The sequence below is a fragment of the Argopecten irradians genome, chromosome 3, assembly GCF_041381155.1.
Source record: "Argopecten irradians isolate NY chromosome 3, Ai_NY, whole genome shotgun sequence".
In the NCBI taxonomy this organism is placed as follows: Eukaryota; Metazoa; Mollusca; class Bivalvia; order Pectinida; family Pectinidae; genus Argopecten; species Argopecten irradians.
The window spans coordinates 62831689-62858993 of NC_091136.1; the positions used below are offsets into that span (position 1 = coordinate 62831689).

The window sequence follows — 27305 nt, forward strand, 5'->3', positions numbered from 1 at the left end:
ACTTCAACTATCAAATTTCAAGATGGCGGCCATCTTGTTGACGGATTGGTCCCAAAATGCAATATGCACAACAATGGCCCTAAAAACCTACATGTAAAATTTGAGAGAGATCCCTTCATTACATTCTGAGAAATAGCGGTAACAAACTTTAACTATCAAAATTCAAGATGGCGGCCTGGCGGCCATCTTGTTGACCGATCGGTCCCAAAATGCAATATGCACAACTAGGGCCCTAGGGGAACCTACATGTGAAATTTGAGAGAGATCCCTTCAGTACTTTCTGAGAAATAGCGGTAACAAACTTTAGCTATCAAAATCCAAGATGGCGGACTGGTGGCCATCTTGTTGACCAATCAGTCCCAAAATGCAATATGCACAACTAGGGCCCTATGGGAACCTATGTGTAAAATTTGAGAGAGATCCCTTCAGTACTTTCTGAGAAATAGAGGTAACAAACTTTAAGCATCAAAATCCAAGATGGCGGACTGGCAGCCATCTTGTTGACCGATCGGTCCCAAAATGCAATATGCACAACTAGGGCCCTAGGGAACCCTACATGTGAAATTTGAGAGAGATCCCTTCAGTACTTTCTGAGAAATAGCGGTAACAAACTTTAACTATCAAAATCCAAGATGGCGGACTGGCGGCCATCTTGTTGACCGATCAGTCCCAAAATGCAATATGCACAACTAGGGCCCAAGGGGAACCTACATGAGAAATTTGAGAGAGATCCCTTCAGTACTTTCTGAGAAATAGCGGTAACAAACTTTAACTATCAAAATCCAAGATGGCGGACTGGCGGCCATCTTGTTGACCGGTCGGTCCCAAAATGCAATATGCACAAATAGGGCCCTAGGGGAACCTACATATGAAATTTGAGAAAGATCCCTTCAGCCCTTTCCGAGAAATAGCGGTAACAAGAAATGTTAACGGACGGAAGGACGGACGACGGACAACAGACAAAAAGCGATTTGAATAGCCCACCATCTGATGATGGTGGGCTAAAAATATGATTGTCCTTCCCCAATGATATTTTACACCAAATATAGATAAAATCCATTCAAGGATGAAGGAGGAGTAGGATTTTAAAGCTAAAATTAAGAAAATTTGCCTTTTTTGGGCCCAATCCCTCAGCCATTAGGGGTCGGACCAGGCTCATTTTTTTATATAAACAAGAGGCCCAGAGGGCCTGTATCGCTCACCTGGTTTGTAATCCCAAGTAATGTTCTGAATACAGGTTCATTGTTTCTTTTCTGAAGGAATTTTAATATTAACCTCTAAATCCCCTATAGGGCCCCACCCCTCCTGCCCCCAGGGGGTCAGAGCCAAAATTTATACAAGTTCTGTTCCCCTTCCCCCAGGGATGTTTGTGGCTAATTTTGGTTACAATCCATGCAGAACTCTAGGACAAGTAGCTATTTAAAGGATTTACCTCTATTTCCCCTATTGGGCCCCACCTGCCTGTCCCCGGGGACCAGAGCCAAACTTTATACAAGTTCTGTTCCCCTTCCCCCAAGGATGTTTGTGGCCAAATTTGGTTACAATCCATGCAGAACTCTAGGACAAGTAGCAATTTATAGAATTTACCTCTATTTCCCCTATTGGGGCCCCCCTCCTGCCCCCGGAGGGTCAGAGCCAAAATTAATACAAGTTCTGTTCTCCTACCCCCAATGATGTTTGTGGCCAAATTAGGTTACAATCCATGCAGAACTCTAGGACAAGTACCAAATTATAGGATTTACCTATAATTCCCCTATTGGGCCCCGTCCCTCCTGCCCCCTGGGACCAGAGCCAAAATTTATACAAACTCAGTTCTTATTCTCCCAAGGATATTTCTGGCCAAATTTGGTTACATTCCATGCAGAACTCTATGACTAGTAGCGATTTAAAGGATTTACCTCTATTTCCCCTATTTGGCCCCACCCCTCCCGCCACGGGGGGGGGGGCCAGAGCCAAAATTTATACAAGTTCTGTTCCCCTTCCCCCAAGGATGTTTGTGGCCAAATTTGGTTACAATTCATGTAGAACTCTATGACTAGTAGCGATTTAAAATATTTACCTCTATTTCCCCTATTGGGCCTCGCCCCTCCTGCCCCCGGGAACCAGAGCCAAAATTTAAACAAGTTCTTTTCCCCTTTCCCAAAGGATGTTTGTGGCCAAATTTGGTTACAAGCCATGCAGAACTCTATCACGATTAGCGATTTAAAATATTTACCTCTATTTCCACTATTGAGCCCCGCCCCTCCTGCCCCTGGGGAACCAGAGCCAAAATTTATACAAGGTCTGTTCCCCTTCCCCCAAGGATGTTTGTGGCCAAATTTGGTTACAATCCATGCAGAACTCTAGGACAAGTAGCGATTTATAGGATTTACCTCTATTTCCCCTATTGGGCCCCGCCCCTCCTGCCCCTGGGGGATCAGAGCCAAAATTTATACAGGTTCTGTTCCCCCTTCCCCAAAGGATGTTTGTGGCTAATTTTGGTTACAATCCATGCAGAACTCTATGACAAGTAGCGATTTAAAGGATTTACCTCTATTTCCCCTATTGCGCCCCGCCCCTCCTGCCCCTGGGAGATCAGAGCCAAAATTTATACAAGTTCTGTTCCCCTTCCCCCAAGGATGTTTGTGGCTAATTTTGGTTACAATCCATGCAGAACTCTATGACAAGTAGCGATTTAAAGGATTTACCTCTATTTCCCCTATTGCGCCCCGCCCCTCCTGCCCCTGGGAGATCAGAGCCAAAATTTATACAAGTTCTGTTCCCCTTCCCCCAAGGATGTTTGTGGCCAAATTTGGTTACATTCTATTCAGAACTCTATGACTAGTAGCGATTTAAAGGATTAACCTCTATTTCCCCTATTGGGCCCCATCCCTCCTGCCCCCGGGGGGCCAGAGCCAAAATTTATACAAGTTCTGTTCCCCTTCCCCCAAGGATGTTTGTGGCCAAATTTGGTTACAATCCATGTAGAACTCTATAGAACTCTATGACTAGTAGCGATTTAAAGGATTTACCTCTATTTCCCCTATTGGGCCCCGCCCCTCCTGCCCCTGGGGAATCAGAGCCAAAATTTATACAAGTTCTGTCCCCCTTCGCCTAAGGATGTTTGTGGCCAAATTTGGTTACAATCCATGCAGAACTCTAGGACAAGTAGCGATTTATAGGATTTACCTCTATTTCCCCTATTGGGCCCCGTCCCTCCTGCCCCAAGGGTCAGAGCCAAAATTTATACAAGTTCTTTCCCCCTTCACCCAAGGCTGTTTGTGGCCAAATTTGGTTACAATCCATGCAGAACTCTAGGACAAGTAGCGATTCATAGGCTTTACCTCTATTTCCCCTATTGGGCCCCGCCCCTCCTGCCCCGGGGGGGTCAGAGCCAAAATTTACACAAGTTCTGTTCCCCTTCCCTCAAGGATGTTTCTGGCCAAATTTTGTTACAATCCATGCAGAACTCTAGGACAAGTAGCGTTTTATAGAATTTACCTTTATTTTCCCTATTGGGCCGCGCCCCTCCTGCCCCCGGGGGGTCAGAGCCAAAATTTATACAAGTTCTGTTCCCCTTCCCCCAAGGCTGTTTGTGGCCAAATTTGGTTACAATCCATGCAGAACTCTAGGACAAGTAGCGATTTATAGGATTTACCTCTATTTCCCCTATTGGGCCCCGCCCCTCCTGCCCCCGGGGGGTCAGAGCCAAAATTTATACAAGTTCTGTTCCCCTTCCCTCAAGGATGTTTCTGGCCAAATTTGGTTACAATCCATGCAGAACTCTAGGACAAGTAGCGTTTTATAGAATTTACCTTTATTTTTCCCTATTGGGCCGCGCCCCTCCTGCCCCCGGGGGGTCAGAGCCAAAATTTATACAAGTTCTGTTCCCCTTCCCCCAAGGATGTTTGTGGCCAAATTTGGTTACAATCCATGCAGAACTCTATGACTAGTAGGGATTTAAAGGAAATGTTGACGGACGGACGACGGACGGATGATGGACGACGGACGACGCGCCATGACATAAGCTCACCGGCCCTTTGGACCAGGTGAGCTAACAAAACTGATGGCTCCGAGAATGACTGTGTGATCATCGAGACAGGTAATTTCAAAAGAATTTGGTTGATCATATAACCATACACAGAAGTTGGGTGTCACTCATCTGTTAGTACTTATCAAACACATTGCTGTAGGACTGTTATTGGACAGTTTTTTTGGCTTAGAATACCTTCCTCAGTTTTGCTATGACAGAGCCAGGGACATTCTCGATACTCCACTAAAGACTTACTATCACTGTCCTTATATCCACCCCTAGACTATCTCCTAGTAAAACTGGAGGCATCTCAGGTGAAAACGAGAGATCCCAGAGGGATCTTGGTGCCCACCAAAAATGATCTACGTCTGACAATGGAAAGAGGGATCTTTTCTCTGCTTTTCAAACTTTCACTACATGTTACTACATATGAATTTTAGAGATATATAACAGTGACAAACTTCAATTATCAAAATCCAGGATGGCTACCTGTCGGCCAATTTTTTCACCGATCGGTCCGAAAATGCATTGTACACAACCAGACCCCTAGGGGAACCTGCACATGATATTTGAGACAGATCTCTTCAGTACCTTCTGAGAAATAGCAGTAACAAACTTCAATTGTCAAAATCCTAGATGGCGTTCTGTTGGCCATCTTGTTCACTGATCGGTACCAAAATGCAATATGCACAACTAGGGCCCTAGGGGAACCTATGTGAAATTTGAGAAGGATCTAGGGGTGTAACAATACATTTTACTATCATTATATTGCAATTGTATGCCTCTCAACTCATCAATCGATGGCAATTTCAAATAGTTGATAACAATCGCCAATAGTACACCAAACTATTGATAGTTTCAATTGTCAAATATTTTTCTTTAACTTGGACTTAAATCATGTACTCACAGAGGATTGAAAAACAGACTCACAGAGGATTTATAAACAGACTAACATTAGTCATGATAAAATGTCACTTTTTTCATACTATTCAATCAAAACGCAAACACCAACAATGTTTTCAATTATGATCTTCGTTGTGTTTGAGTTGGTACTGATGCTAGCAGGTAAAGGGAAGTAACTCTAACCCTATACTGCACTAGATGTAGGTCATGGAGGCCAATTCGTCGCCTGGATTTTTATATTATTCAGAATGCAATACTATTGCAATACTATTTTAATTGTTGTTTGCAATAGTTAAACTATCGCAATAGTGTTTTCCCTGATAGCAATCATATTGCAATGAGTTGATCCCTTCAGTACTTTCTGAGAAAATTTTTGAAATTTAAAACAAGAGATCCCAGAGGGATCTTGGCGCCCACCAAAGAATTATCTATGTCTGACAATGGAAAGAGGGATCTTTTTTCTGCTTTTCAAACTTTTACTACATATGACATTTGAGAAAGATCCTTTCATTACTTTCTGAGATATAAAACAGTATCAAACTACAATTATCAAAATCTAAGATGGCTACCCGTCGGCCATCTTGTTGACTGATCAGAATGCACAACACGGGTTATAGGGAAACATTAATGTAAAATTTAAGACAGATCGCTTCAGTACTTTCTGCGAAATAGCGGTAACAAGCTACATTTATCAAAATCCAAGATGGTGGCCTGCCTATAATACATTAGTACATCACGTGACAGAATACTGGATTCTGATTGGCTACACACACAGGTACTATTTGTAATAGTGCCCGGGCAAGCGGGCACTATTGAAGTGGCACGAAACCGAACGTGAACATCATTTTAACGTTGCACTTCGACCAAGACGTCAAGATGGCAGACAGGCTGTTGTGTGCGTAGATGAAAGCAAATGTTGTTTTCTACAGAAGACAGTTCACTCATGTTCTTAGTGCCCTCTCAACCAGGCCATAATAGATAATTAGTACTTAATAAGACGGAATAGGTTTCTAGAATGTGTTAAAGAGAACTATCTCATACAACATGTACAAGGTCATACCAGGCACAGACAGGAAAATGAACCATCAACCCTAGATCTAGTACTTTCTAAAGATGAGGATACAGTTAAAAACTTGAGGATTGATGCACCAATAGGAAAGAGTGATCATGTAACATTATTCTATAATATCGAGATTGTGATTGATAAAGATAACACCACCAAAAACAAGTACTGTTTTTATAGAGGGAATTACGAATCAATGAGTTTTGAGATTTCAAACATAGATTGGGAAAACAACATGGATGAGCCACAGGTGTTCGTTTCTAATATAAGTAAATACTGTGGATGCGTGGGCCTAGGTACTTTGTCGACAAAATTAATTCAAGTATGGAAAGATATATACCAGTGACAAAAAGTAGACCTGGAAGGAGGTACAGGAAAGCTTGGATGAATGTTGAAACAATAAACACCCTCAAAAGAAAAAGGAAGACCTGGGAAAATATACTAAAGGAATAAAAACAAGCGCAAACTGGGAAACATATAGATTAGCAAGAAATAGAGCAACATCAGCTTTAAGTGCATCAATACAATACGAGTCCAAAATTGCCAAGGAATTTAAGACAGACTCTAAAAGTTTCTGGAAATTTATCAAATCTAGGATCAATACTAAAACTGGAGTGCCTGAACTAGAGAATGGTGTTATAGAAACTGAGGATGAAGGTAAATCCAAGGAACTAAACAAATTTTTCGCAAGTGTGTTTACGAAAGAAGACCTAAACATCATACCTACACCAACTGCAGTTAATCTACAGTCAGAACTTCTGGACATTCAAGTTACAACAGAAGAAGTGTTTAAAAAGCTATCAAAATTAGATGCATCCAAATCCCCTAAAGAACTAAACCAATGTATTAGTCTCCCCTTATCAATAATCTTTAATAAATCACTACAAGAAGGAGTTCTACCATCAGAATGGAAAGAGGCAAATATAACACCAATCTTTAAAAAAGGAAATAAAAGGAAAGCAGAAAACTACAGACCAGTTAGTTTGACCAGCATCATTGTAAAATGTTTGGAATCTATTCTTAAGAGACAATATGATGGGTCATCTAGATAGGAATAATATTATAATGGACGAGCAATTCGGCTTCATCAAAGGAAAACTACAACACTTCAACTTCTGGAAGTCAATGATGAAATAACTAAAAAGCTGAACGAGGGTGGAAATTTGGATGTGATATATTTGGACTTTAAAAAAGATTTGACACAGTGCCGCATAAGCGTCTGATAAAAAAGCTAATAAATGTTGGAGTACGAGGGAAAATTGTGACATGGATATTCAAAATCTTAAAAGAGAGACGTCAAAGAGTTGTAGTCAACCGAATACATTTTGACTGGGTAGAAGAAGATAGTAGAGTTCCTCAAGGTAGTGTTCTGGGACCTATCCTCTTCATCGTATATATAAATGACCTGCCAAAAGCTATACTTTGAAAATCAAAACTATTTGCGGATGATACGAAAATTTACGGATCATGTAACCAACTTGAAGATTCTGAAAAAAATAAAAATGATTTGGACAAATTAAGTGAATGGTCAACACTATGGCAATTGAAGTTTAATTTATCTAAGTGTAAAGCACTACATTTTGGACAAAGAAATCCCAACTTTGAGTATGTCATGCGAGAAGAAGATTGATCCATACAACAAATTTCTTACGACAAATATGAGAAAGACCTTGGAGTTACTTTCGACACAGAACTTAAGTTTAATCTACATGTAGCAAATTGTGTGAAAAAGGCAAATAGGCTAATTGGAATGATAAAGAGATCATTCAAGATGTTGGACAAGGATATGTTTCTTCCACTCTATAAGTCTCTAATACGACCACAACTGGAATATTCAGTAACAGTTTGGAACCCAATTCTGAAAAAGGATATAATTGAGTTAGAAAATGTACAAAGACGTGCAACAAAACAAGTGCATGGACTCCGTGAAACACTATATACGGAAAGACTGAAACTTTTGGGCCTACCAACTCTACAATATAGGAGACTACGATATGATATGATCCATGTGTTTAGAATTATTAATGGTTTCGACAAGACGAGCCATTCTGCTAATGGATTACTTCCCCGGAACTAAGATAGGAGAACGAGAGGTCACAACAAAAAGCTTAAAAAACAGCAGTCAAGACATCCGTGCAGGAGTAATTCCTTTGCTTTAAGAGTAGTGAACACATGGAATAATTTATTGGACAAAGTGGTTAACTCGGAAAGCATTAGAGAGGTTAAGATTTCATACGTGTACGTGTATGTGCAGAGGGAATTCCCCTACTTTTTACGTGAATTACGTCATCACTTCCTGCTGATTGTTACACGTACACGTAGCCATCAACTTAAGGAGGAAGCAGAAAAGCTGAGAAAAGACGAAGACAGAAAAGAAAAGGAAAGGGAAGTAAAAGCCAAAGAAGTACGGAAAAGAGCAATGGAGTGTCTAAGCCATCAAGTAATGGTAGGAACATGTATACATTATAATGTCATCACTCCTGTTTAGTGTGAAATCATTAGCATTTAATCTTTGGTGTTGTAGTTTACTAATCATTCAAACTGGTAAAAGTAAAAAGTGACTTGATTAAAGGTCAATTGGATTGCCAATATCAAATGCTTATAACTTTAATCTATAAGTATGTAATATGTATGTGTACTTCTATTTTCTATGCATCTATTTTCATTTATTCATCTATATTCATGTCTAATCCGATTTGTATATAAGGTGCAAATAAAATATGTTTAAATCAAATCATTTATAGAAAATGGAGCAGAAATTCCAACTCCTAGAAAGAAAAAGGACCAGGGAGTTATAGAGTATTTAAGAGAAAAGGCAGAGGGAGAACGGGATATGAAGAAGGAGGAACTGGAGATAAGGAAAGAGGAAGTTAAACTTCAACGTGAGAGGTTCGAATTAGAAAAAGAAGAGAGGAGCCAGCGACTTGCTATTGAGAAGGAAGAAAAAAATCTGATGTTTGAACTGTTGAGAAAATGTCTATCAAAATGAATAAAAACCTTTTCGGTCTTATTCACAACTGTCTATGTATATAAATTCAATGACATAAAAAGTATGATATATATACTGCGACTTTGGCTATATCGATTTATCAATTTATATGTGCATTCATTTCAAACGATGAATTTTGATTTTGATACAGTCAAAACTGTCTATAATCGGTTAAAGGGACACAGCAAAATGGCCTTTATAGACAGGTGCCCTTTCTACAGAGGCCAATTAAATAGCTATTTACACCAGTTGGGGTTTATGAGTGTCCTTTATAGACAAGGGATCTTGATATGGAGATGGTCTTTATAGCAAGTTTCAAGCAAAGGTCTTAGAGTTTGAGGAAACCGGAGTGTCCGGAGAAAACCCAGCTGATCGTGTGGGTAACCTTTTCACGTCCGTGCCAGGGACCAAACCTCGGCCGACTAGGTGAAAGGCGAGTGGTTTAACCACTACACCACACGATCACCCATATATTATCATGCGTTCTATTAGACCCAAAAGACTATGAACTTCATCAAAAGAATGATAGACTTTATTACGTAAGTGATCATTCAAATATGCATAGGTGTACCTCAATAAAATTTGTCAGCGTGCACTAGTATATATCATAGTACATGTATACACTGACATACACATAGAAGATTGAAATCGATGTTTTGGATGAAAAATTCAGTGGTCACAACTTTACATGTACTTATTCGTTCAAATATGATACAAGAGATGGTGGGTCAAGTCCGAAGAAAGAGCTAGTCTCGCTTCCATAGAGACAGGTATGGCAATTTGTAAGCAGCGTGGCTACCTTGTAGTACTTTCCTACAGGCTGGAGATACAGTTTTTGATTTTTCTTATAGTCAAGAAATGCAAACAACGAGAGTACCTTCCCGAAATTCCATTCAACACATATCCGGACAGCAGACATTTTCTTGTTAAAAAGCATTTGATTTGCTGACAAGACACCACTTCTATATGGCGTGATTATGTGTGGTGTAACAGTGTTCAATCTACGATTATTTTTCGTGGGTCCTTTTCAATGGTTATTGTGAAAACAATGGGTCCCACAGTGTTATAGATACCCATTCCCAGAAATTTCATGGGTCCTTTTAAAATTCTGTGAGTCCAGGACTCGGGATGCGCATGTAGATTGATCACTGGTGTAAGAGGGTAAGCTGGGTCCCCATAAACGACAAAGGTGTTGCCTTGACGGGTGGTCATCTGTCGATGCATTTGCATTTATACACTACTTTCTCTGAATAATGCAGCATCGTGACGCCGCCCCTCCATTGGTCCAAACAAATGAGCTACAATACCGTTTGGGGTAACGATGCTTTGGAATTTCAAAGAGTGAACTCTCTTATGGCCATTGAAGACAAGCTTTTGTTGCTTCTGTGGTCTACAAATTGGCCGTACCGTTCCGTCAATAAACCCCCAACAGTTATGTAAAGGTCCATGCCGGCCCTGTTTTGATGCTGCAAACTGTTCTAGATTCTGAATGGATAGCCAAGGTCTGTTTAAATTTTCCAATAAATGTCCGTGGACGTTATGCACATAGTCAAGAACCTCGTTAAATATGTAAGATAGTTCAGCGGCTGACCTTCCAAAAAGTGGCCGAAGATCTTCAAGACGACAAGGATATGAAAGACGTCTTAGAAGGATGCAAAAGCCTTCAAGACCGGTACACACTGTACCATTACTGCATGTTATTTTCATTGGAATATTTAAGGCTTGGCATACGATGTAAAGATCATCCTTTGAAAATCTAAACAAATTCAAACATTGCTCGTCTGTGAGGTCTTCGAGACTAAATTTCGGCATGCTCACATCTTCTGCTTTTCGAATCGTTGATAGAAGTAGCAGCTCGTCATCTTCAGTGATAGCAGCTAGAGAACAAATGTCCGCCATTTTCAATATCAGATCAGACGACAAGTCAGGAAATAAAGTGACATATAATTGGACGTTATTTTAACCAATCAACGTCGTAGAATATGTATGTTTTCTTTACATGTACACGTTGTTATATATTCAACATCATTTTTCTTCGCTGAAATATACGTGTATGTGTACGTGTAGCTACACGTACAAGTTTAGATTCTTAACCTCTCTATTCAAAACAAACTTAAACAATGAGTGGAAGAACCATTCTTTGAAATTTAAACCAGATTGCTACAGTGAGATCTAACTGCATAGACAGTCCAAACCTCATAAATTGTGTACATATGATTGAGCTGTTGTGCCATGTGAAGAGAACTTTATTTCACCGGAAGTATATTATTTCAATATCTGTAAAATGGTTTGTACATGACTTATCAAGTGTTTGTACAATAGTTTTTAGAAAACGGAAACACAGACTTTATATACATATAAGATCGGAAGATCTAAAATTGAATGAAGGAAATGAATTTGATTACATCGGACATGCGCAACTCGATGAAATCTACACGACAGAAGTCAAAAGCAAAGGTTGTCTAGACGCCAATGGCTTATCAATAGACCAAAGATCAGGTAAATAATGGATTCTGATTGGCTACACACACAGGTACTATTTGCAATAAAGTCCAGGCAAGTGGGCGCAAAGTGGCACAAAATTTTATGTGAATGTATTGTGACATCACCATTACATGAGGTCATGTATGACATCATTATAACTGGTTGCGCTTCGTCCAAGACGTCAAGATGGCGCACAGGCTGTTGTGTGCGGGGACGAAAACAAAAAATGTTGCTTTTCTACATAAGACAGTTCACTCATTGATCTTCTTTTAATTTTTTTATAGAAACAGATTTCTGTGATAATTCATATGTTGTACTTCTAATGTAACATTGTGGTGTGGAAATGAAGATAGCGTAACGATGACATTAGAATGGGTCTCATGTGAGAGTGATGTACTACAGGGCCATGTATAGTCTCTATATGAAAAAATAGCCAGAAATACATATAACTATACACTTATATGTATTTCTGGTTATTTTTTCATATAGAGACTATACATGGCCCTGTGGATGTACTAAACCCATTATGGCCTGGTTGAAAGGGCACTATTGGATAAAAAAACGACAGTGATAGTAACCCCTGAGGTGGATATGTAACAATCATAGTAACCACTGGAGTAGCGAGTATGAGGTGGATATAACGACAGTGATAGTCATCCTTGGAGTTTCGAGTATGGAGCCGATTTATCGAGTATGGGGGTTGATAAAAAAGTGATAGTAATAGTGATAGTAACCGCTTCGCATCCCAGTTGAAAGCGAGCTTGACTAAATGAGTTTAGACTAGATATAAGACAAAAAGTTGTTCAGAGATGATTCGCTGTAATGATTGTTAAGGAATGTCAAATGACAATAAATCTAGCACAACTTAGTTACTAAAGTGGACGAAGGTGGGAAGAAGGTCATAGTCACGCTGCTGGTGACTGCTGTTTTCGTAAACTTTCGATTTGTTTCAAGGCGAATTTGAATTATCCTACCACAGTCGATACACATTTTACTGTGAAATATTTAGTTAGATAGTCCGTTCATTATTTGGTAATGACATGTCGTTACCATATCTACATATTTTGCTGAAAATCTTACCATAATTTTCCTGTGGATGCCGGCTAGTCTATATTTAGTAGGGTGAAGGTCGTTTATGGAGGTTGATATAAATTTAATGTTAACTGCTTAATAAAGAAACGAAACGAATTAATGAATTACGATGCCCGACAGCTTTGCCACTGGGGTAATCGTGGTACATCGGCTTTTAGCTCACATACATAAATTGTTAGTGTACACCGTCAGCGGCGTAGCTAGGTCTGGATAGGCTTGCATGTCTGGGGGTGAAGGGGGCGACAGCCCCCTGCTCAGGGTCCAGGGGCGAAGCCCCGGTAGGGGGTATGGGGGGCGAAGCCCCCCAGAAGCTGACGGGAAATTGTTACAATGTAGTAACCATTTTACTTCTTTGGTAACTTTTAACGTATATACCAATGGTTAAATGGAGGTCACGATATTTATGTGATAACCATGCAAAACTATATATACATTGTATACATACTAGACTCCCGTGACAAGTGCTCGAACAAAAACACGGATTTTGGCTATAAAAATTAAATTATAAAGTAATGGGAGAATTTTGTGTTATTTTAACTAATGAAAAACTTAAGGAGAATATTTTAAACAATTAAAATTAAGTTTACGTGTTGGTTTGTTTATGACAGCGAGTCAAAGACCACTGTCCAAATGGTGGAAATTGCGTAAGAAGGGACCAGTCCTCGACCACCTCAATAAAAAAAATATTGTATTAATGACCTATTTTTCTACTTATTCTGTTCTATTTCTAACAATTACAACCACAAAAATTCTTTTCTAAATAAAAAATCTGTTCATATTCGACAAAAATAAAAGTCAACTATTTCGTGACACTGGAAATCACGGATTAACACGCGTTTTAGTGAACCAAAATTGATCAATTCACTTTTTCGTTACTAAGGCCAAGAACATGTTGCAATTGCTTTAATTAAGTTGTTTTGATATCATTTTTAAGATGATTATATGTTTTTAGAATATTTCTAACTTTTCATGCGATGTTGTTTATTTTGGTATTCGTAAATGTTTCCCGATTCAAAATCCACAATTGCGTGAGGGATTTTGGTGAAGAAGTCTTCTTCTTTAGTTTAAGTCTAATATTGTCTTCGACAAAATTCAAACATATTTAACAACTTGGTAACCGGAAATATATAGACTATTCTAATAAATTTCCAGAATGGCCAATCTTCAAGTCTTTCAAATGTGCACAAAGTTATGTCAGGCATACAGTTGGGCATATCATATGTATTTATACATAATTTATATTCTGCAGCGTTACGTGTATTCAAATGTTGTGTTTTTTTCTGACTGTTCAAAAATGTAAGTCAGATTATTTTTTGCATGCTTGAGCATGCAAGCATGCACGGGCGCTACGCCACTGACACCTGCGAAGGGAAATGGAAATTATCTATTTTAAAGGAAGACATTGATTTGTATTTACTTTTTAAATGTTGGTGATAAACAAATAATTGTTGGAAAGATACTTTTAAAGCCTTCAGAAAGTATTTGGCATAACAAAATATAACTGTTGATGGTAAACCCTTTTTCTACAGAGCTTGGTAAAGATTAGGAATTCGTAAACAATGAGATTGCTGCCGAAGCCTCGCTCATGCATATTATATCGGCCACGAAGCCAGTATGATTTTTTAATTAGATGGTTTCAAGGTGTTTGTCATAATGGGGCTTATATCGTCTTAATGACGGCACTTTTGGTATAGATGTATAGGATAATTTTGAAAGGAAAATTATCGCTCTTTCCAACGGTAGTTTAAACAATATTTATTCAATATATACATACATATACACAAGAACATACAGACAGCTTGGATGGGAAAACAAGCTAAAAGCTTATATTAATTCCTCTCCTGAAATAAAAGCACGGCGTTTTGACATGGACATGTAGCCTACATATACACAATAACAGGACAACCAGTGAGACAATACATTTCTACTTAAATAGAGATATTTCTGTCTCTATAGATATTTTTTCCGTTGTACATTGAGTGTTTAATATAGAAATATACTGTCAATAGACAATTAATTTTATAAAGGGTCTAGTTACTTTTCAATTAAGTGATAAATCTATATGTTTTTCGTATACATCTACTGCAGACATTTAAAATAATAATTTTGTGATAATAACCGTTTTTATGACGATGTACTAGTAATGTGTTTTTATAGCCGCTAAAGGTAGGCGGGTTAGAAATTTTGAGTCTATAATACCATGTAGAGCCGGTATGATTTTCATCGTTTTTAGCTCGCCTATTCGAAGAATAGGGGGAGCTAATGTTGTCACCCCGGCGTCGGCGTCGGCGTCAGCGTTGGCGTCCCATTTCACGTTAAAGTTTTTGAGCAAGTTTCTGTTTCGTCAATTGTTTAGTAAGATTTAATAAGATTTAATAAGATATTTTGTGGACGCAGGCAAGTAACATGCCTCTATGTCCATATCTCATACAATGAAATACAATGAAATAATATCCATGATTATAAGTGATATCAATTATTAAATGAAGTTAGTTAATTGGCACGTCCGTGTTCCATTTTATAGCTCCCCAAGTGGTTGTATTTAAGTTCCAAATTAGCCCAGTGCTTGTCTAGACTTATCTCCAAGTCTCTTATTGTTGTTGAGTTTATGATATTTTCTGGCAAACTGTTCCATATATCGATAGTTCTAAATCCAAAGGAATATTTCCGTATATCTAGCTTGCAATGCTTTTTCTTTAATTTTTGCGAATGACCTCTCGTCCGGGATGCGGTATCATGCTCAAATATTCCAATGGTAACCCTTTCGTCATGGAAATTGTTCATTATCTTGTATACATTTATGATGTCTCCCCTCAGTCTCCGGTAGGATAGTGAAGGTAAACCTAGACGCTTTAATCTCTCGCTGTAGGGTAGATCTCTAAGCCCTGGAATTAGTTTGGTTGCCCTCCGCTGTACTTTTTCTATAGATTCGATGTCCTTTGTTCTGTATGGATTCCAGACGCTTGCAGCGTATTCTAAATGTGGTCTTACTAATGCTTTGAAAAGTTGTTTAAATGATATTTCATCTATGTATACAAAAGATCTTCTTATAAGTCCAAGAATACTATTGGCTTTATTGGCTGCTTGTTGAATGTGTATAGAGAAATTTAGATCCTTGTCCACATGCACTCCTATGTCTTTTTCCGATGATATGTTCTCAAGATTAATTTTATTACCTCCTGCATCTGTCATGTTGTACTTTCGACTTTCATGGCTTTTTCCTTTTATGGTTAGAACCTTACATTTCAGCGGGTGGAATTTCAGTAGCCATGTGTTTGACCATTCTTGTAGTTTGTCCAAATCCGATTGTAAAGCCTTTTTATCATCTTCATTTCTAATTTCCCTGTAGATTTTGGTGTCATCGGCGAATAGGAAAGTATTTGATGTGTTATGTTTCGGTAAATCATTTATATAAATCACAAATAAGATCCGACCCAAGACACTGCCTTGGGGAATTCCGCTCAATACTGGATAGTCCTTTGATGATTTCCCATTCACTATTACGCGTTGCTTTCGTTGACTAAGAAAGTTTTCCACCCAATTAACTATTTTCGCGTTTATTCTATAACTTCGGAGTTTGGCGATTAATCTCTTATGAGGCACTTTGTCAAAAGCCTTCATAAAGTCCATGTAGACAACGTCTATTTCTCCTCCATGGTCCAGAATATCGGTCCAATCTTCTAGTACCATCAGTAGTTGTAGAGCTGTTGACCTTCTTGCTATGAATCCAAACTGTTTAGCACTGAATAGATTATTTAGGTCCATGTGGTTGACTATTGCATCTCTGATTATCTTCTCCATTGTCTTTCCAACTACACTTGTTAGGCTCACCGGTCTGTAATTTCCTGCATCTGATTTTGAACCCTTCTTGAATATAGCCGTTATGCTGGCTTTCTTCCACGCCTTAGGTGCTATACCTCCATGTACTGATTTGTTGAAAATTATACGAAGTGGTTTACATAGAATTAATTTTAGTTCCTTTAGTAATCTTGGGTGTATCTGGTCTGGACCCTGTGATTTGTTGCTGTCCAAGTTCCCCAGCAATTTCATTATTAACTCCTCGGTACATAAAAGTTCATAAGAGTCATGTTTGATTAGCTTATTATCCAAAGTTGGCATATCTCCTCTAGGTTCCTCTGTAAAAACACTACTGAAAAATTGTGCAAGTACTTCTGCTTTGTCCCCATCCAACACAGCAATTTTTGAATCATCTCCGTCTAGACCCTTAAGTTCTGAAATCCCTGTTTTTACCTTTCTTTTCGAGTTGATGTATTTCCAGAAACGTTTCGGGTTTCTTTTGACATTTCCTGCAATGTCTTTCTCCATATCTCGTCTCGCCTTCCTCAATGCACCCTTTACCTGATTTCTGATTTTAGTATATTCTCTGTATTTCGACTCTGTTCTCACTTCTAAATATCGCTGCCATGCCCTGTGTTTTTTGTTGATTTTCTTTCTAATGTTCTAATGTTGTTTAAGCTTAAGTCATCATGAATGTTTATGATTTTATTTTCCTAATGTGTATGGATGCTGAACGTGATAATACAACCAATTTGGGGCCCTTTAGGGGGTTTTTGAGTCTGTTAATTTGTCATATTTCCATGTTAAAGTTTTTGAGCAAGTTTCTATTTTGTCAATTGTTTAAGTATAAGTCATCATAAATGTTTATGATTTTATTTTCCTAATGTGTATGGATGCTGAACGTGATAATACAACCAATTTCGGGCCCTTTAGGGGTTTTTTGAGTCTATTAATTTGTCATATTTCAATGTTTAAACAGTAAATACTTGAACATCAACTTCTACTGAATAGGCGAGCTTTGCTGTTCACCAACAGCTCTTGTTTATCTAGACCTCTGAAACGTTTAAAAATGGTCTTAGGTCACTCTGGTGGGTCCATGATTATATAATCTGTATCTAATTCTCAGATCCCTGTGATATCGACGGTCACAGGAAAAGCCGATCAACTTTTTTTTTATGATTACTTTTGAGTGAAGTTAATCGCGAATGTAAATAACTAAAAGTGAGAAATTCGATGTTTCAAATACTCTAATTCATGCTCTAATTGCAGGTATCTTCGTGTAGTTATGCAAGAAAATCCACACAGAAAGTTTCCGATTTGTTGTCGAGGAGTTAGCAACGAATATGAGAAATTCGATGTTTTAAATACTCAATACGGGGGTTTCGAGATCCCAAAACGATGTGGGTAAAGTACTATTTACGTTCGATTAGTCCCACCTTCCGGTGATTATGACGTCGTCATTTGACGCGATTTTTGTGACGTCATAATCACCGGAAGGTGGGACTAATCGACGGTAAACAGTATTTTACCCCCGTCGTTTTGGGATCCCGAAACCCCCGTATTCATGCTCTAATTGCAGGTATCTTCGTGTAATTATGAAAGAAAATCCACACAGAAAGTTTCGGATTTTTTGTCGAGGAGTTAAGCAACGAATCAGTTTTAATAAGATAATATTTTCCTGTAGTCTGTAATTTTGATACATTGTGAATTGCAAAGTTTGTGACTGTAAAACGAAATTTTACGTAACAATTAAAGAAACCATTGATTAAAGCAACAATGATATGATGCTTGACGTATACGCACGTACACACCGATGTGGTATTGGTGGCGGTGTAGTGATATTCTATAAATCATGTTTATCAAATAGGATATCTGTCGTAGAAAACATTTATGATAGTATAATATGGATAAAAATTGACGATAACACGATAGATAGATACATCGTGTTTTGTTATTTCCCTCCCGAAAACAGTGTGTTTTATGAAAATGATGAAGTAAGAGATATTGATATGTTTCAAATCCTACAAGATTCTTTAATAAGATATAGTGATCTTGGCAAAGTTTATATTACTGGGGATCTCAATGCACGAACTGGTTGTAGACTTGATATGATAGCAAATGATACTTTAGCTATAAATACTAACCAACCCGCTGACTAAGTTTCTGATGATATATGCGATATTACTGAACGTAAAAATATGGACAAAACAGTTAATTCTTTCGGTAGAAAATTATTGTCATTCTGTAAAAATACTGGTTTTAGAATAATGAATGGACGACATCCTTGTGACCGAGAGGGAAGTGTTACATTTTTTAATACGAATGGTACTAGCCTTATTGATTATCTACTTGTGGAGACTAATAACTTTCATGACATAGTAGAGTTTAAGTCTGGAAATTTTGAACCTGTCTCCGACCATGCACCTATATCTTTGACGTTGAGATTAGAACAAATATCTGAAGTAAGACAAATTAAATATGATATTCATACTAGATGTGTATGTGAAAATATACGATGGATGGATGGAAATATAAATGAGATAAGACAAAATCTTATGGAAAATATGAATTCATTAAATGATTCACTTAGACCTTCATTGACAAACCCGGTTGATATTGAAAGATGTATTGAACGAGTTGGTTCTATTCTACGTGATGTATGTTTACCGTTGTGTGATGTTTTTACTTGTAATTTACATAAATCTGATGAATGTCAAAGGAAGAAATCGGCATTGAAAGAAGATAAACCCTGGTTCAATGATATTTGTAAGCAAAAGTACAACGAATACAAAAGAGCCTTGTATAATTTTAATAATGAGAAAAATGACAGTAATCATAAAGCGCTTGCAGAGAAATAGACCGCTTATAAAAAGTATGAAGTAAGACTTAAAAGAGAATATCAACGACATGAAGGTGATATGATGGAATATTTAAGAAAACATAATCCAAAACATTTTTACAAATTTTTCTGCAAAAGTAAATCAAAAACATCTGATAAACTTTCAATTGATGATTTCTTCCTCCACTTCAAGAATCTCGCGAGCCAATGTAACCAAGATGGGGATCAATGTACCAACAATACTAATGATGTTATTGATAACAATTTGTCCTGTGTGTTTAATGAATTAGATAAGGAAATTACTGATCAAGAGGTATTATTTTCTATACGCAAATTAAAAAGAAACAAAAGTTGTGGTGTCGACAAAATACTTAATGAACTTTTCCTTGATTGTAAGGACATTCTTGCTCCATTTTTGGTCAAGCTTTTTAATGCCATTTTTAATTCGGGCATATTTCCAGAGGCCTGGTCTACTGGTTCTATCACACCAGTTTTTAAGAAAGGTGATACTGAAAATATTAATAACTACAGAGGAATAACTCTTGTTAGCTGTATGGGTAAACTTTTTACATCCATATTGAATGAACGTTTAGTAAAGTGGAGTACTGAAAATGATAATATAACAGATGCTCAATTTGGCTTCAAACTGGGCTATTCAACGATAGATGCAATATATGTACTGTTACATGAACGAATAACAGAAATGAGAAACCAACAGCTAAATTCAAAACACAATTTAATGATATATACAATATTATACAGAGATGGTTTACAATGTCTAAAGTAATTGGTGGTGGTACAAGAGTAGTACGATGATTTAAAGTGTTACTTATCTGTATGCGAATGTCCTGGTATAATCCTTGATCCTTCCAGGTTTCAAATTAACAATAATCACAAATCCACAAGGAAATTGAATGTCCACCGATGATTTGTAAAGTTCCAGGCAATATGAATAAATCCACACAAAGTGTTGTAATAATCCACAGATAAAGTCACAATAGCTCTCCCAATAGAATCTTATATGGCACTGCACAATTCTTGATATGTCTCATTACAGGTCTCATTACAGTTCTGATTAGCCTTGGGCAGCTGGAGTATATATAGCTTAACCCTAATTCAAGAATATTGGAGAACCTTCTACTTCTAGAAATATCTAACTAAAAACAGTAAACAAGTAAACACACAGAACTTTCTGGAAATAGATCATTCTAGATCTCTACTTATAATCAACATGTTTACAAACATATTTGTTTATACATGATTATATTCTAGAAAGTTCTATAACCTAAATCAATGATATGACCTTCATAGGATGTATTGATATTAAAGCTATAGGAGTTATCTCCCTTATCTCATAACTACATGTATTTAGTGTCATACATAACACACCCCTCCTTAAAGAAAAGAAAGTTTTCTTGAAAAGGAAACTTTCTTGACATATCAAGTAATATTTAAATCCTTGATAAAGCATCAGCTAGAATATTGTCTTTCCCTTTGATATGTTAGATGTCAAGATTGTATTCTTGCAAAGTCAAACTCCACCTGAGAATTCTTTGGTTTTTGTTTTTCATTTTCCCAATGAATTCAAAGGGTTGTGGTCGGTGAAGACCAACACAGGCACAACTGTAGTGCAGAGATACACATGAAATTGGTTCAAGACCAAAATCAACGCTAAACATTCTTTCTCAATGGTGGAATAATTTCTCTGGTGTTTGTCAAACTTTTTCGAGAAATAACAAATTGGATGGTCAATTTGTTCAGTACCTTCTTGCATCAAAACAGCACCAACACCTACATCGCTGGCGTCAACAAACAGTTTAAACTGTTTATTAAAATCTGGAGCAGTCAGAACTGGTGAGTTTGATAGTATGGCTTTCAATTTCTCAAAGGCACACTTACATTCGTCTGACCAGACAAATTTGACATTTTTCTTTAACAAAGCAGTAAGTGGAGCTGCTATAACAGAGAAATTTTGACAAAATTTTCTGTAATATCCAGCCATACCAAGAAATCTCATCAGCTCTCTCTTGCTTCCAGGAGATGGAAAATCTATAATTGATTCTACTTTGGCCTGAACAGGTTTAACCTGCCCCTGTCCTACAACATGGCCTAAAAATTCAACAGTTGCATGACAAAATTCACATTTCAATAAGTTTACAGTCAATTTCATGGTAGTGAGTCTTTCGAAGAATTCGCGAATCCCGCGTAGATGGTTTTCCCACGTGTCGTGGTAGTTGATGACGTCATCAATGTATCCATCACAGCCTTCCAGGTCTGATATCACGCTGTTAAGAAGACGTTGAAATGTTGCCGGGGCATTCTTCATACCAAACGGCATAACTTTGTACTGGTACAAACCTTGCGAGGTTACAAATGCCGACACTTCTTTAGCTCTTTCTGTTAATGGCACCTGCCAATATCCTTTCAACAGGTCAAACTTGCTTACGTACTTGGCTTTGCCAACTTTGTCAATACACGAGTCAATCCTTGAAATTGGATAAGAGTATGTTTTACTGACAGAGTTTACTTTTCTGAAGTCAGTACAGAACCGGTATGTCTTGTCTGGCTTTGGTACCAGAACACATGGAGAGCTCCATTCACTTTTGCTTGGTTCAATAATATCATTGTCCAACATGTATTGAATTTCTTTCTTTAAATGTTCTTCTTTCAAAGGATTGACACGGTAAGGATGTTGCTTGACAGGTGGCGCATCGCCTACATCCACGTCATGATAAATAGCATCTGTTTTGCCTGGTGTATCCGGAAACAAATGTTTAAACTCAAGTATCTTTCAGTTCATTGCGTTCCTTTTCTGATAGATGACACAGTATCTTGTCCAAGTTCGCGAGCACATCTGAATTCCGTAACTTAACACCACAGTCTAAACCTACATCTTGTACACCACCATCTAAGTCTAATTTACAAATATCAGCTGTACTTTCACTTTGTGATGGTACAGAGGCCAAAGTAGCAATAGGTTGAGAGGTCTTGCTCTCTTCTCTATCTACATATTTCTTAAGCATATTAACATGACATAATTGAGTTTTCTTGCGCCTCCCTGGAGTTTGTACAATGTAGTTAACATCATCGACCTTTTTCTCAACAACATAAGGTCCAAAATATCTAGCTTGCAAAGGCTGACCCGGTATTGGTAATAGAGCCAAAATTTTGTCACCTGGATCAAAACTTCTTGCACGGGCATCTTTATCATACCATGTTTTCATTTTGGTTTGAGTAACGGCCAAATTTTCTTTTGCCAGTTCGCATGCCCTTGTCAACCTTTGCTTAAAGTTAGACACATACTCTAAGAGATTCACTTTAGAATCTTCGTCCAGAATTTTGTCTTTCAAAATTTTCAAAGGACCACGTACAGTATGTCCAAACACAAGTTCAAAGGGACTGAAGCCAAGAGATTCTTGTACAGATTCTCTAACGCCAAACAACAACATGTGTATACCTTCGTCCCAATCTCTTTTGTTTTCAAAACAATAAGATCTCATCATATTCTTCAATGTCTGATGAAAACGTTCTAAAGCACCCTGAGACTCTGGATGATAAGCACTAGACTTATACTGCTTGATCTGGAGCTGGTACATGACTTGTTGAAAAATACCAGACATGAAATTCGAACCTTGGTCCGATTGGACAGCTTTTGGAAGAACAACCAATGTAAAGAATTTAATTAAAGCCTTGACTATGTTAGGGGCCTTAATATTTCTGAGTGGAATGGCTTCAGGAAAGCGTGTGGAAGCACACATAATAGTTAAAAGATACTCATTCCCAGACTTAGTTTTGGGTAGAGGACCTACACAGTCTATAATGACTCTACTAAATGGTTCCTCAAATGCTGGAATGGGATGCAAAGGTGCAACAGTGATTTTCTGATTAGGTTTCCCTACCACCTGACAAGTATGACAAGACCTACAAAAATCCGCCACATCCCGTTTCAACTTGGGCCAAAAGAAGTGATCTAAGATCCTGTTATAAGTCTTGGTCACACCTAAATGCCCTGCCATAGGTACGTCATGAGACAAACTCAGAATATCTTGCCTATACCTCGGTGGGACAACTATTTGATTAACAACCTTCCAGTCTTCCTCGGGAGACACATCAGGGGGACGCCACTTGCGCATTAACACACCTGACTTACGGAAGTAACAAACTGGGACTTTCTCAGCCTCTTCCTCACTCAAAGCCCGATTACACAATAAGGAGATTTCAGGATCTTTCTCCTGTTCTACTATAAGCTCCTCTCTAGACAAAGATGATTTACTCATCATGTCAGACAAAGAAGTACCCTTGTTAGGAACAACTCTATCACTATCAAAGTCTACAGGATTGCTCAAAAGATCACACTTGCTCCCGACATCCTCTATATCATGAGCCAAGAAAGTGTCACCTAACCCTGGACTATAATGATCCTCAACTACTGCAACATCAGAAACCTTCTTACCCATTGAACGAGTTACAGCACAAGAAGGGAAAATACCAGGAAATTCCTGTTGAATAGTCTCAGCATCACCTGTTTTATCTGGAATACTGGACACTAAGGGATCTACCCTAACTTTCTCTCCAGCCAAGTCATTGCCTAAAATGAGCGACACGCCCTCTATGGGAAGTTCCGGTCTAACACCAATGGTGACAGGCCCAGTAACCAAGTCTGACTTTAAATAAACACAATGGAGAGGCACATTAACAAAACCTAACTCTACACCTTGAAGCAAAACACTACTACCACATGAGGTCTCCTCAGACAAAGGCACTACGCCATCTAATATCAAAGAATGAGAAGCCCCAGTATCTCGCAAAATCTTCACAGGTTTCAAGTTGGTAATATCACTAGTAAGTGAAACAAAACCTTCAGAAATGAAGGGAGAGTACTTCTCCAAGACACTATCAGACTCTGAGCTCTTAATCCCAACAGACACTTTAGAATCTTCCACAATATCACTAAGTTTCTGACTAGGCTTTGACATTGCTAACACAGAAGGAACTGACTGTTTACGCCTTTGCTCCTTACGCTGGAGAGAATAACATTCAGACATAGTATGCCCTACTTTCTTGCAGTAATTACAAACAGGACCAGAAGGAGACCCCTACCTGCCCTATGATCTGTTTTTAGAATCAGACTTAGTCTTATCACCTAATTTAGGTTTGTCGTTAGAAGGGCCACTAAAGGTTGGGTTCCTAGGCTGACCAAATTTACTAGTACCTGTGGTACTGTTTTTGTCTTGAGAACTGTTTTTAACAAATGAGCCTTTGTGGGTGAGAGCGTAATCATCAGCCATTGTAGCTGCTTCACTAAGTGTTTCAGCTTTTCTCTCATCTAAATGAGTTTTTATGTTTATGTGGACACAACGTTTAAACTCCTCTATCAACAATAATTGCCTCAATTTACCGAAATCCTCATCAATTTCTTTAGAATCACACCACCTATTAAACAATTGTTCTTTTTCTCTGGCAAATTCTACATGAGTTTGTTCATCTCTCTTTCTCGAGTTTCGAAATTTCTGGCGGTAAGCCTCAGGAACTAACTCATAAGCTTTCAAAATAGCTTTCTTGACTACGTGGTAATTTGAAATGTCATCTAGAGATAAAGAAGAATAAATGTCTCTAGCTTTACCAATCAAGACACTTTGAAGAAGCATTGTAAGCTTATCTTCAGGCCATTTCATACTATCAGCTATTTTCTCAAAATGCAGAAAATACTTGTCAACTTCTTTCTCTTGAAAAGGAGGAACTAACCTAATATTTCTACTGACATCAAAACCTCTGTTTCCTTGTAAACCCCTAAAAATTAGATTACTTGAACCGTCTTGAGAAGCTAGTTCTAATTCTTTCATTCTAAGTTCTGTTTCAGCTTGAATTTTTTGCTTCTCTAGCTCTAACATCTGATCTCTCTCTTTTTCTTTTAATTCTTTCTCAATTTCTTTTTCTCTTAACTCTCTTTCTTTGTCTATTTCTTTTTCTCTTAACTCTCTTTCTTTGTCTATTTCTTTTTCTCTTAACTCCTTTTCTATTTCTCTTTCTCTCATTTCTTTCTCTTTATCTATTTCCATTTGTCTTAGTTTCATTTCATGTTCAAGTTCCATTTGTCTAATTTGAATTTCTGAACTGACTGTTTCCTCTATACTATCTAATGCACTAGAGTCAAATTTGCCATTGTCAACAAAATATCTTATAATTACATTCCTAATTTCAGCTTTCCTCAAATTAGTTTTGATAGTAAGGCCTAAATGTTTACCCAATAACAGTAAATCCTTCTTACTAACTTGCAAAAGAACTTCCAGGGATGGCGCTTTAACAAACTGTTCTACCTGCATAGTAGTCATATTTATCTAGCTGTTGGTTTCAAATGTAAACTCAAAGTTTGTACACAAATTTTGAAAATTTCTTAATTAATTTTTCAAAGTTAGATTTCACAAATTGAATATCGATCTCGGACACGAGCCCCCAATTCTGTTACATGAACGAATAACAGAAATGAGAAACCAGCAGCTAAATTCAAAACACAATTTAATTACAGTTATATATACAATATTATACAGAGATGGTTTACAATGTCTAAAGTAATTGGTGGTGGTACAAGAGTAGTACGATGATTTAAAGTGTTACTTATCTGTATGCGAATGTCCTGGTATAATCCTTGATCCTTCCAGGTTTCAAATTAACAATAATCACAAATCCACAAGGAAATTGAATGTCCACCGATGATTTGTAAAGTTCCAGGCAATATGAATAAATCCACACAAAGTGTTGTAATAATCCACAGATAAAGTCACAATAGCTCTCCCAATAGAATCTTATATGGCACTGCACAATTCTTGATATGTCTCATTACAGGTCTCATTACAGTTCTGATTAGCCTTGGGCAGCTGGAGTATATATAGCTTAACCCTAATTCAAGAATATTGGAGAACCTTCTACTTCTAGAAATATCTAACTAAAAACAGTAAACAAGTAAACACACAGAACTTTCCGGAAATAGATCATTCTAGATCTCTACTTATAATCAACATGTTTACAAACATATTTGTTTATACATGATTATATTCTAGAAAGTTCTATAACCTAAATCAATGATATGACCTTCATAGGATGTATTGATATTAAAGCTATAGAAGTTATCTCCCTTATCTCATAACTACATGTATTTAGTGTCATACATAACAGTACTTCAAACCTAATTAACAAGTATTTAAGTAAAAAGGGCGGGAGATTGTATTGTTGTTTTGTGGATTATAAGGAGGCATTCGATCTTATTGATAGATCTCAGTTATGGAGTAAATTGATTAAAAAGGGTGTAAGAGGGAAACTGTTACAAATAATTCAATCATTATATAGTTCGGTCAAATCTTGTGTTAAGCATAATGGTTATTATTCAGATTTTTTCTCAAATACAATCGGTCTCTTCCAAGGAGAAATTCTCTCCCCGATTTTGTACTCATTATTTGTAAATGATTGTGAAATGCACTTTATTAATGAATGCTGTCCATCAGTTGAACTCAATTTAATAAGTATTTTTCTTTTAATGTATGCAGATGATACAGTGCTTTTTGCAGAAACACCAGAGAAATTACAGCAAATGTTAGATGCTCTGAAGTCTTACAATAATAAGCATAGCCTTAATTTGAATATTGATAAGACAAAAATAGTTGTGTTTAGGAATGGGGGCATTATTAGAAACACTGAAAAGTGGTTTTATAATGGAAGCGAATTGTTGACCGATCTTGTTTTATTTGGATTAAAAAGAAATAGCCATTGATTGATCAGCCCATGAAGAAACTGGTGATTGATCATCATTCAAGAACTCTGCATGTGTTACTCTTAAAAATTCATCATCATCATCAATACAGAAATGTATCATCAGCAAATATTTTTATATGATATCACATTATCCGTTAAGTCATTTATAATTAATAGGAAAAGAAAAGACCAAGTACTGAACCTTGCGGTACTCCAGCATTTATCGGTTTTTCATTGGATTAATTGATATTCGTTTATTGTTACGCGTTTTCTGTCAGATTAGTAGGCTTCAAACCAATCATATAGGTTAATATTAATTCCATATTTTTTAACTTATACAATAAGCCTAAATGCCATACTCAAAAGCCTTACTTATTTC

The 27305-nt window shown here is 37.5% G+C and overlaps 1 protein-coding gene and 1 pseudogene across 1 annotated transcript in view; both read right to left on the reverse strand.

Moving 5' to 3' along the window:
* Positions 1–12629, reverse strand: part of LOC138319328 (malate dehydrogenase, cytoplasmic-like) — a 71083-nt gene extending 58454 nt beyond the window's left edge. The window contains exon 1 of the mRNA XM_069262404.1: positions 12532–12629. Within this exon, the coding sequence (XP_069118505.1) occupies positions 12532–12534 (3 nt within the window). The 5' untranslated portion in view covers positions 12535–12629. The remainder of the gene's footprint in view (positions 1–12531) is intronic.
* Positions 9525–11839, reverse strand: LOC138319329 (uncharacterized; annotated as a pseudogene).
* Positions 12630–27305: the final 14676 nt, after the last annotated feature.